Source organism: Ceratotherium simum, chromosome 8 (assembly GCF_057802395.1).
Source record: "Ceratotherium simum simum isolate JZ-2026a chromosome 8, ASM5780239v1, whole genome shotgun sequence".
In the NCBI taxonomy this organism is placed as follows: domain Eukaryota; kingdom Metazoa; phylum Chordata; class Mammalia; order Perissodactyla; family Rhinocerotidae; genus Ceratotherium; species Ceratotherium simum.
In genome coordinates this window covers 35,276,596-35,289,603 of record NC_141907.1, presented here as the reverse complement: position 1 = coordinate 35,289,603, position 13,008 = coordinate 35,276,596, and the positions used below count along the sequence as shown (strand labels likewise).

The 13,008-nt window shown below is 33.3% G+C and overlaps 1 protein-coding gene across 3 annotated transcripts in view; it reads left to right on the top strand.

Annotated features, from left to right (window-relative positions):
• The window catches only part of ATP8A1 (ATPase phospholipid transporting 8A1), a 219,198-nt gene that overhangs the window by 85,527 nt on the left and 120,663 nt on the right, over positions 1-13,008 (top strand). For all 3 annotated transcript variants that reach the window (XM_087434255.1, XM_004419020.3, XM_087434256.1), the window contains 3 exons: positions 6,831-6,903; positions 9,127-9,232; positions 10,520-10,602. In XM_087434255.1, coding sequence (XP_087290381.1) covers positions 6,831-6,903; positions 9,127-9,232; positions 10,520-10,602 — 262 coding nt within the window. The remainder of the gene's footprint in view (positions 1-6,830; positions 6,904-9,126; positions 9,233-10,519; positions 10,603-13,008) is intronic.

Here is a 13,008-nt window from a genome sequence, read left to right as displayed (position 1 = left end):
TTACCTTAAAATCCCCCCACTCTGTGGATTTACATTTTCATTTAGGATGGTCTAAGTTTATTTTGATATTTCTATAATTCATCATGATTTGGTGGCAAAATTTCAGAAAACAGGTTCTTTTAATGCTGGTAACTATAGAAAATATTGTGGTTTTCTTAGTGGTTATGTTTTTATTTTCAGATTACACATGTGTTTTATAATTAAGCCTCATTTCCAATATGCATAGAAATCTAATAGCATCATTTAATATTTTTCAGCATGGATTTTATTTCAATAAAGTGGAGCCTTGGTAACAATTCACAGTAAACCTCATAATACCTAGGGTAGTGACAGAGGCAGCTGTTTGGTTCATGTGATAACTGATGAGTCATCACGTTTAAGGTCATTGTTTGGAATATCATACATTTCGACACCTACACACAACTGAATAATTTTTAGTATTTTTTAAATGGGCCAAAGCATCTTACTGTTGGTAGATAATTCAAGTTTAATGGCATAAATATTCTCTTTTATTTAATCCTTCAAGAGTGTAGTTGAAATTTTGGCTATATCTTTTTATTTGTTGCTTTCTGTAACATTAACGTAATTCTATTAATTTTAAACACTGTTCATTAACGTAGAATTAATACACATTTTTCTACGATAACTCATTTACTCTTAAGGAAATTACCTTTACCATATTTTTGTTAAGGTTGAATAGAAATTTTAAAAATTGTTGTTTGTTTACTCAGGTCATTTAAAATATTCTGCTTTTGATAGAGGTTTCATGACTTTTATCACTGTTGGAAAACGAGGATGTTATTTTTCCTAAGTTAAGAAGTTCTTTTTGTGAAACACCCTTTTGGAAAATCTGATATTTGATATTCTAAACCAGATAACTCCAAATAAAAAATGCCAGCTTTTTTGTAAATTGTTTGTACAATTCCACCTGCAGTTACTTAAAAACTTAGATATTAATGATATTTTAAAGAAAACACTAGGGAAGGCTTTTGCCACCTTTATAAAAAAGTGAGCTTTATTTTAAATAAATGCTTTGATTCCCCATCTATCAAATAGTTACCTGGAGACCACAAAGATGAAGGAACGGATTCTACTTGAGCTTCTGTTGTGTCCTGGGTCCTGTGCAATGGTCAGAGATGCAGACTGTGGATTCTGACCCCCAAGTTCACACCCTCATCCTCCTGGTGCCCTTGAACAAGTTACCTGATCTCTCTACCTGCCTATCCTCATCTGGTAGAATATAGACATCACAGGGAGGTTGTGAAGATTGAGTTCTGTTTTTAAAGTGCTTGGAGTAGTGACTGGACTTAGCAAGCTCATAGAGAGTGTTAGCTCTGACGTCTCTCACTTGATCTTCATGACATATTTAAGGAGTTATGATTGACATGACCATTTTAAAGTTGGTGAAATTTAGGCAAAGAAGCTATTATGTAACTTGCCCCAAAGTATACAACCAGTAAACATGGAAGCCAGAGTTAAAACCTCGTTCAACCTGGTTGTAAAGTAGGTGCTGGTCACATTACATCCTATAGACTTGAAAGAACTTTAAAGAATATTTGCTTTTAGAGCACAAGATATCCTTGCTGTTTCAGTCGTTTTATTTTTCTTTGTTTCTTTCTTGTTTTGTTAAGGTAGCAAGAGCAGGTGAAATTTAACTTGAGAAAAGTTAGCATGGGGGGCACAATTTTGCACATTCGTGGATCTGGCATCCCCCCAGTCTCATCCAGTTGGTTTCATATTGCCAATGAAACCAAGATTAAAAGGCAATCCTGGTTGAATCCTGTGCTCCAGGCACCTGACCACATCTTGATGTGCTGGTCTTCAGGGTAAACTAGAGACTGTAGATGACTGTGTAAATCCAAAATATGAAAGTTCATTCCTATCTGTCAGCAGCTTCACCTTTCAATGTGAATTTCATTGAATTCCATATGTGAGACTTGTGGCCTGTATATACTTTACTGTCCTACTTAAACCATAGTCACCACAAAAATGTCAAGTTAAAAAAACACATGATATTTAACACTTAAATGTATGTAGGTTATTTTACATTTAGTCACCTTGGAAGGCAAACCTATAATTTAGTAACTCTTTCCAACATCCTCTCTTGATGTTAAAGATAATTGGATGATGGCTGTAGCTCTGCTTGCTTAAGTATATTAATATAAATAGTTTACAGAGATAAAATCATCTCCCAACCAGTAGCCACTTCAAAATTGGTATGGTTTTCTTGTTATTGCCAAGTACCATAAGCTAACATATAAACTTCCAGATTAATTCTTTTCTGTTAAAAATCTACCATTGGAGAAAAAAAAAAAATCGGCTTGTTCTCAGCATTCGTGAAGCCGTAAGATATGATTATTTTTCAAAACTATGTATTTCTATAACCATTTTTTTCTTTTTCTAACACTTACTGTGGAAAATTTCAAACAAACAAAGGTAGACAGATGTGCCCATCCACTTACTTAAGTAGTACGCACTCAAGACCAGTTTCAATTCATCTACACCTTTCCCCCACTAGTATTTTGAAACAAATCCCAGATAACGTATTTGTTTTTCTTAACTGTTTAATATAGTTCCATATTATTCTTTCTGATAGTTTTTTTTAAGTTAATGCTAGTGAGCGTGATTCTCCAGAAGGATTACCTTAAAGTATTCTGTGCTTAGTCATTTCACTGTGGTTTTTAGTATTATCCTAATATCAATGGATAATACTATTTTCTAGTCTTATTTATTTTCTCCTTTTATTCTGGTCTATAATTATGTATGGAATAAGTGGTATTCGTCTGCTTCAACAGCTAGGCTCACTAAAACATTCTTCCAGGTGTACTGTATAATAATGAGATCTAACACATCCAAATTAGTGTTAGTCTTCAAAGTAGTCACTTTGACAGGTAATTTATTTATTCCAATGACGCAGCTGTTTTACAGAATGTTTTTGGACCTCCTCTTTTGTAATTGCTTTCAGAAATACTTTGAGCCACACAGAAAGTGAATCTCATTTCTTTGGTCAAAACCAGTGTCTAACAAAAATATTATTGAATTCAATCACTTGTTTAAATTCTTGGACCTGACTGGACCTGACTGTGCATAACAAAATTCATTTCTAAAAATTACATCTCCCTTTAAGGGAGATCTCCTTAAGGAATCTCCTTTAAGGAATTTTGATTTGGAGCCAGTAGCACTGTTCAAAAGCAGGAGGTGCAGATCCTTTCAAAAAATAGTGCTTTACAGTCACACCGCCTTGGTCTTTCTGTGTGTACATGTGTGTAGTATGTGTATGTATATAATGTATACATTTAGTTTATATGGAGGGTGTGTGTATATTTCAGGTGGCTGACATGGATTTTGTTCCGGTTTTTAATTTCTATTTTAAATTTGATTTATTTTTTAAGTTTATAATATGTTACCATGTTATAAATTCAAAGGATGTAAAGAGCTCCCTGTCTTAGAGCCCTCCATTTCTCCTCCTGAAGGCAGCCAGTGTAACCAATTTCAGGTATATCTTTCCAGATCTACTCTACACATATATATGCATGTATTTTTTTCTCTCATGTTTTTACAAAAAGTGATGCGTACTGTACACACTGTTTTGTACCAGTTTTTCTTTTGAGATTTGTTGATATTCCATGAAGAGCTTCCCGTTTTTTGTATGGTGTTCTGTTATGTGGATGTACCACAATTTTTTAAAGCAACGTTCCTGATAGAACTGGGGTTATTTCTAATCTTTTGCTATTAAAAAAGTGCTGCAAAGAATGAATTTGTACATACAGCACTTTGTACCACATAAATAACATATAAATTCCTAGACCTGGAATTACTAGATCAAAGGATAGATGCATTTTAAATTTTGATAGAAATTTCCCAATTGCCCTTTTTAGAAGTTATACTAGTTTTCATTCTCACCAGTGATACATGATTTAACTTTTTCCATAATCACAACAGCACGGAGTTGTCAAACTTTATTTCTGCCAAGTCGATAAATTTAAATTTCATTTCTCTCATTGTGGGATAAGATTGAACTTATATTTAAAGCCACTTGTATTGCCTTCTCTGTGAACTGTATGTTTATACCTTTTGCTCGTTGTTCTACTGCATTGTTGAACTTTTCTTTTTTTATACTGATTTCTGAGTTCTTTCTATTTTATGGAAATTAACTTGCATGATATCAGTTGGGAATATTTTTCTCCCAGTTTGTCCTTTGGCTTTTGACTGTGCTTGCAATAGTTTTTGCTCTGCAGAAGTGTTTTAGCTTTATGCAGTCAGATTTATCGATTTTTTTTGGTTTTCTGAATTATGTATGAAACTTAGGCTTTTCCCACTCCTAAGTTATTTTTAGAATTTTCCCATGTCTGTAGTACTTTTATTAAATTGTTCATCCATGCTGGAAAACCTCCTTGGTTTAAGGTGAAAAGCATGGATCCAAATTTTTTTCTTTTTTTCTGATGACTTTCTTGATGACATATTTTGAATTTAAAAAAATTTCATAGTCCATACTGTCATATATGAAAATAGCTAATATTAATTAAGCCCTATGCATTCTGAATTTTCTCTTAATTTTTATCGCTATGGGGATTCTTCATTTTTGTAAGATTAGGAAATAATTATTTACAATGTATCATAGCTTTTAAATCAGCCTGAAAGAAGCTGCAATTTTATGAGTTGGCTAACAGCTCATTTTTCTCCTTAACTGTTGCACTCCCTGCCTATTGCTTCTTACAAAACACCAGCATTTCTTTGTCTCCTTGTCGAGCCAAGTGTCACTTGAAAATTTCTATGGAAAAATTTAACAAAATGTAGATGTTGCTTACATTTTTACCTGTGAGTCGTTTTCAAATTTGTATAGTTTTGTCAACTAACAGTTTAAACTATTGCTTTTACTTTTAATATAGTTGGTTCTTGTTATGAAATGACGTGAGCTTCCTAATTTTATCTGTTTACTTTTACTAAAAGTGAATGTTTTGTAAGATTTCGGAGAAGGGTGGTGAGAGCTCCATGCCTGAGTTATCCAACCCAGACTGTATGATCAGCTGATGAGTTGTTTATGGTTTTTCTGACCTTGGAAAGGCAGCCGCTTGCTGGGAGAAGCGTTCTTATTTAGCATTATCCATGGTGAAAGCCTTCATTGGTGAATGGAGGGTGGAATGTGTTCATGTAAATATTTCAATTGCATTTCCAGTGTTATTTGTTATAAATACATTTGAAAGTTATATCAATTATGGTAACTATGATTTATAAAATGAAAGAATTACTGGTGAGATTAATAAGGCATATCTTCAGATTTATAAAGGCTTTTAGTCTAGAATTCTTTGGGAAGAAAATAGACCTTCACATGCAAGATGTTACTGTGAATATACCTTGACATTTCAATTTATCTAACAAATAAATAGGAAACTATAACTAAGAACCATTAATGAATACATTTTAAAAATGGAGAGATTATATGGCACCCCAAATAATAAACTATTTTTAAGCAGCGATAGTATTTGAAGAAGAAATGTATGCTAATTTTTCTGTCTGCCCATTGATACGTCATTTAAAAGTTCTTGGATTTTTCCCTCCATCTTTAAAACTAGAGGAGGAGGAATGATAATAATAATAATAATAATGTATTTATTCTACCTCCCAGGGGTATTTTGAGAACACTAAACTACTACATGCTAATAAAGATGTATTATATTATAATTTTGAGAATTAATAGACCAAATGACTACGTGTAAATAAAGATATATTATAAATGTTCTAACTTCCTCCTTGGTTTATGGGAAAAATATATTGACAATGTTGTGTGTGTTCAATTACTTCAAATTCTGTTTTTCTTCAATGACTTCTCCTTCCTTTGAAGCTACTGACTTTAAAATATGAAACCCTTGATGTTTGACACATAGGCATTGATAATACCCTTTGTAACCTGTAAAAATTGTGATTGAAAGCTTTCTGGATTACAGTTATTTAGTATTGGACACATTATTTTTTCTTCAGTGAATTCTGAAATTTTCTTCTATGCACAAAAGCTTAGATGTATATATTTTCACTGAGCATTGCAAAGTGTACCCTTTGGGTTTGACATTCCCACTGAAATATTCCTTGTTCTTCCTTTGAATCTCAACGTTTTAATATTAAATCATGGGCCATGAGATTAATAATAGCTGGATTACAGAGGTAGTTCTGACTCTGTTTGATTCATATGAAGTACATAATGTGTTTGCTGATCTGAAGATAGCCACAGCACAAAAAATCCCATACATTTTTATGATTTGTTCTTGTATATACAGAACAAATGTGATATGTACATAAATATATCAGATATTTGTTAGTGATAGATGTTGATAAAATATGTAAATCGTTTATTGTTCATGTTTTTATATTTTGTATGATAATTATGTAGTGTTAATATAAATGAAGATATCTCATAGGCTAAAGTAAAAGAATCAATATTTTTTATAATAACTTCATTAATTCTCAAAATTCTAAAAACTTAAAAAAATTATGGAAGTAGAAGAAATTCAATTCCAGGTATTTTAGCAGTTTTATTACGTTTTTTAAATTAATTTTTTTAATTTCATGAGGCTACAATATAATTTTACTCCAGGAAAATGAACTATAAGATACTGTTTTTCATCGCACTGCAAAAGTCTGTCACATTTTAGACTGGTTGAAAATATTTTATGACTCAATCATAAATCAATGATGTCTTATTTAGAAAGCAGACTAAATTATATTTAATCTGTTAAGGGTTTGTAGGCATAATGTTAATTTTACAAGTAAGTTACAAATAGGTCAGTAGGCTTGTATAAATGAACCAGGTTTGCTCCATTTCTTTTCCTGTTTAGGCAGAGCTCACAGTTTGGAGATGAAAAATCATTTAGTGATTCATCATTGCTGGAAAACCTCCAAAATAATCATGTAAGCAACATAAAACCATTATCTTTTCATTAATGAATGAAAACCAATGAGTGTTTCTCTGAATTATCTTCCATGTTTATATGTGTATCCCTTTTCTTTTAGTTTCATGATCATTTTTAATAATTATCAAAATCTGTTATTGCTGAATCCTTTTTACTTCATTATGAATTCATCATTAGATGAATGTCAGAATATTCAATCAATGTTCTGTCTTTTAAAAATGTTTTATATTAAATAATTATCGAACTCTATTCATCTGAAGCAATTTCGTATTAACAATTTCAAAATATCTGTAGAAATGAATTACCTGCTCGAAATTATAGGCCAGTACCAAATCTATACAATAAGAACTTCAGACATCTGCCGCCCAATGTGAACATTCCACTTACGAAGTGACTGACACTTATTAAAATTCCATCAGATCCAGTGATATGGTCTCCTAGAGTTTAAACCACAGAATTTTTTCTCACAATTGTTGCAAGCTCAGTGTGTGAAAACTTGAACTTGTAATCATTACCCTAAAACATGCTCCCTCTCTTGTACAGATGAACTTACCACCTGTGCCCCTGGGTGGGGCCCTAGCAATGTGTTCATATGGTTATTTTTGTATTCTTTTTTATTGAGAACCTTCAACAAAATATTAGCTTCAGGATCCACAAAACCTAGACCTAGACCTAGACCACCTCTCCCCTCTTGTGTTCTCAGGTTCAGTAAATTGCACCATCACCTATCTATACTCTTTCTTGGAACTTAAGGGTTGCTTTTGATACCTGCTTTCCCTCCATCTCCAGATCTATAAGGAGTCGCCAAGCCCTTGTCAATGCTGACTTCTAGAATACATCCTGAATGTCATCTTCATGTCATTCTCACTTTCACTACCCTGATCCAGACTATCAGCATCCCCCATGTGGATAACCATAATAACCTCCTAACCAGTCTCCTTATTTCCATTTTTACTCCCCTCCAGTTCTTGTTGCACATGGCAACTGGAATGATGCAAATGGAAATCAAGTCCCATCACTTCTCCATGTCAAACCATTCTCTGGCTTCCTTCTTAACTTACAAAGTTAAATGATCTGGCCCCTGCTAAGTTACCAACTTCACTCGGAGCCACTCTCCCTTTCTTTCTCCTCAAGTGACACTGGCTTTCTTTTATTTTCTCAAACACACTTTATTTTCTTTCCTTCTTTGGGACCTTTTCAATCATATCTGATTCCTTCTCTGTGGAAGACTCTTTGCTCAGTTGTTCATGAGGTTGAAACCTCATCAGCTTAAATATCATATTATCTTGAGAACAACCACAGACTGACCCAAATCACATTACATGATAGTTGCACGTTCTCTCTATAGCCTTTTCCGCACTATAAATAAATTATACTGTGTATTTATTTGTGTTCTGTCTTCCCCACAAGTCTGAGCTTCACATATTAGAGACCATGTCTGTTTTGTCTCTGTTCTAGCCTGAACACAGATTTTCAAATAGTGTTCTGATTTACCTTTCCAATCACTTCATTCTGTTTCGTTTTTTTTTTTTTAGTCCAAGACCATAGTGGAGTATTTTTTCTTTGTTAATTTGAATGACATTTCTCTTCATCAGGAGCCTTACAGGAAGATGTTTCATTTAAAAGATCTGGCTTCTTTTCTCCTATAGAAAGGAGAAAAGTAGAAAGGATCTCCTTTTATGTCTTCCTCAGGCTATAAGAGTCCGTTGTACATAGGAATTGCTCAGTCAATTCTTTTTTATTTAGTAAAACATTTATCAGGTTAAGGTTGCCATTTTGGGAGAGAAGAAGGACAAAGCATTACAGAGGAATCCCCTGCCGTCATCACCCCAACCCAAAGTAGTGGAACCACAGTGAGATCAGATGCCTAAAATTTAAATCTGGTCAGGTCTTAGAACCAGGTAGAGGAATATTTTAGAGTTTCTCTCCTGTCTTCTGAGAACAGGATTCAATCATATCTACCTTTTCACTGTACTATTTGACAGCACAAAGTTGTCCTATATAAATGTTTAGAAAATGGATGAGACAGTGCAAGAATGAATAACTTTAGTTTAAAATGTATTTTCTTCATAATAGATGTTGGCTTTTTAGTTGACTGTACCCTCACACCGTCAGTGCTTAACATCTTTGCTCTTAAAAGATAGACATGAAGTAATGTTGCTGTCATTAGTGTCAAGATGTTTAAATGAAAAGGGCTAAATTATGTGTTTATTTCTTACAGCCAACTGCACCTATAATATGTGAATTTCTTACAATGATGGCAGTTTGTCACACAGCAGTACCAGAGCGAGAAGGCGATAAGATTATTTATCAAGCATCATCTCCAGGTACAAATGAAGCAGTTGAGATGTATTTTTTTGGTAGAAAATTGTTCTGAAATTTGAGACTGTCTAGGAAATCTATTTAATTTGAAAAAGTAAAATTACCAAGTTACGTTTTTTAGATAAAAAATTTTATTTCCTAATTAGAAAAAATGACTTTCAGCGTTAAATGTATATGTTAAAATACATAACTTTATATATGTAATTTTTGGTATATGACATAAATTATATGGAAATTTGAATAACAAAATTCACACAAGTAAAAAGTACTTTTTTATATGCACATAGTAAATTTTCCCTTCTTTATAAATAACTAAGAATAAACTATTAGTCATAAACTGTTTTTGCACATAAGCAGACAGGAAAAGGAAGATCCGTTTGCCTAAAGAGCATCCATTTTAGAACACCAGTTTTGCTTTCCTCTTTTGGAAAATGATAATTAAGGAGCTTGTTATGTATTTATTTGGATGAGGAAAGTTTACACATTTGAAGGGATTCCATAAAGTATGTATTAGCACAGTTATCAATATTTAATACTTAGGCTTAATTTTAGACCTATTTTCAATGTAAAATTGGGTAAATAGTCAACTTGATGATTGTAAGATTTTTAGGAAAGAAGAAACACACTTTGGAGAAATTTGTTGTATTTTAAACTGTATTCTAAACAGCACCTGTTGACCTTGTAGAATTTACCAAATTCCTAAAAGCATAAGAAATGTTATATCTCATATCGTTAGGATAGAAACTATGTGAATGTTTTCTTATCCCACACCCTACCTACCCTCAGCAAAAAGAAAGTTTGAGATAACATAGCGATGAAAGTAAATAATACATAATAAAATAAAGCATCAATTCATTTTTATCCATTTAAATTGAATCCTCAATTAGCAGTATTAGTTTTTCTACATTCAACCTTTTAGGAGGAAAAGCATAAAATGTAAGAAGGCAATTTTGTGTCATTCATTTTGAGAAAGTTTTCTGGAGACTACGCCTGGAACAAGGGGTGCATTTAAATTTTCCTTCTTAGGTGTGTATGACTAACAGTGAGACTTAATCTTCAGAAATAGAACTCTGACGTCTATATGTGTCTCAGATCCTTAAGATTATTCTACTCATTCCTTTGGCATTGTCATATAATTTAAAAAGAAATGGGTTTCAATAACAAGGGCCAGATTAAAAAGAATTTTAATTCTTTTAAAATTAAACAAAATTATATTACAGTAATGTATTTCTCTTGTATTTGAGATAATTTTTTTCACCATGTATTTGCTTTCACCTATTTTCCTGAAACAGATGAGGGAGCACTGGTCAGAGCAGCCAAGCAATTGAATTTTGTTTTCACTGGAAGAACACCTGACTCAGTGATTATAGATTCAGTAAGTTATTTATTTTTAAGTCTCTTTTTCATCAAAGTAATACATATGCATAGCTTCAAAGCTAAAATGATACTAAAAGGCTCATAATAAAATAGAGAATCCGTATTCCAGTACCCTCTCCAGAAGCAACCACTTTCAGTTCTTTTAGCTGTTTCCTCAGGCATTTATACATCTCATATTTTCTAAAAATATGTGATTAATGATATATGTTTTGATTCTTCAATTTTAGACATATCTACTGACTTTGTAATCTATTATGGTAGTTGAGGATTTGTCTCTCTTGACACACCATCCCTTCCCAATATTATATAATTATGTACAATTTTTGGTTAAACAAGTATTCAGACCCAGTTTTTAAAATGGGCAAAAGACTTGAGCAAACATTTCACAAAAGAAGATATATGAATGGCCAATGAGCACGTGAAGAAACATCATTAGTCATCAAGGAAATGCAAATTAAAATCACAAGGAGATGCTACATACCCACCAAAAAGGCTAAAGTGGAAAACATTGCCAGCACCAAATTTTAATGAGAATGTAAGGCAAGTGGAGCGCCCGTATATTCCTGGCGGATGTGTAAAATGGTACAATCCCTTTGGAAAACTTTGTCAAGTTTTCCAATACAGGTAAACAAACAACTGACCCAGCAATTATACTTGTAGCTACCCAGGGGAAATGAAAGCTTATGTCCACAAAAAGATGTCTAATGGAATGTTCATAGTAGCCAAAAACTGGAAACAAACCAAATGTCCATTAATAGTGATATGGACATATGGACAAATTGTGATATGCTCATACAATGGAATAGCTAAACAATAATAAGGAATTACTGATTCAGCAACAGCATGGATAAATCACAAAAATATTATGTTAAGCAAAAAAAGCCAGAAACAAAGGAGTGCACACTCTTTAATTTCGTTTATATGCAGCTCAAGATCAGACAAAAGTGATTTGTGCTGATAGAGTTCAGAACAGTGGTTGCCTCGGGGTCAGGAAGGAGATTGATTGGAAAATGGCACAAAGGAATTTATGGGAATATTCTATGTCTAGATTGGGGTGGGGATTACACCAAGTATACCTTGGCCAAACTATACAATTTTCATTGAACTGTACATTTAAGGTCTAGGTACTTTATTGTATATAAATTGTATCTCATTAAAAAATCATTATTTAGTGTTTATATTATTACGCCTGTACCAGTATTCATAGCTGAACATTGTTGTATTCGGTAACTATTTTCTTTTTTTAATTTATGGTTCCTGATATAAAATTATTTCCTAGAAATAATTTTTTCCTTTATTTCCTAAAGATAAATCCCTTATCTTTTTTCAATTGCTTAATTTTCTTTCTACCTATTGCTAATTGTTCCTATACCCTCTTAGTACACTTGTATCGTACGATCACATCAGATAATCTGTCAATTGGCAGTTCTTTCCTTGAGACATCCTTCTTGCAGTCCGCCATTCTTCTTGGTCTGGGCGAGTTTTGTTCTAAGGCCTGCTTCTATAGCACTTAGAATTCCTTTCAATTTTCCCCTGTTTTAAACTGTTGCTTATGTCTTAACTCTTCTTTCTTAGTGAACTCCCTTGCTTTGATGGAACACATTTTCTATCAGTTTCATCAGGTTAAAAAGCTGTGACAGGGGCAGAGGCCCTCAATAAACCCAGCTCCTCACTCCCGGGGCGCTAGGATGCACTGTTGACGGTTCACAGTCTCATTCACAGTTGTCATCCTGGAATTGCTTTACTGTCTTCCTGGGGACTTTCTTGACCTCTATCCTGTGTTAGATCTTTTATTTCCTAAATCCCATGTCTGTCTTGTTCTTGGTTTACTCTTGTTTTTGTGGAACACGTTCTTAGTGGCTTCTTGAGAAAAGATGCATGGGAAGTTATTTATTTATTTTTTAGTGTTTTGAAGTCTAAACTTCTTTTATCCTACCATTACACATAACTGATAGTCGGGCTGAATGTAGAATTCCAGGGTGGAAGTCATTTTCCTTAAGAATTTGGATTGCTCCACTATCTTCTGGCTTCTGATACAGCTAATGGAGAAGTTAAAAGCCATTGTGATTCCACATCTTTTGTGACTCGCCCCCTACACCCTCTCTCTGGAAGGTTGTAGGAGCTTCTTTCTCCCAAGAGTTCTGATATTTCATGACAGTGTGCCTTAGTGGGAATATTTTAACCCATTTTACTGAGCGCTGGGTGGACCCTTTTCCATTTGGAATTTGATATCCTTCAGTTCTGGAAAATTTTCTGGAATGATTCCATTTTTCTTCCTTCTTTTTGCTCTGCTCTCTCTTTTCAGAATTCTTGAACTAATCTTTTAACTTGTCTCTCCTGCTTTTCATGTCCTTGCCTTTTTTGTTCCTTTTTGAAAGTTTTCCTCAGCTTTATCTTCTTAGCC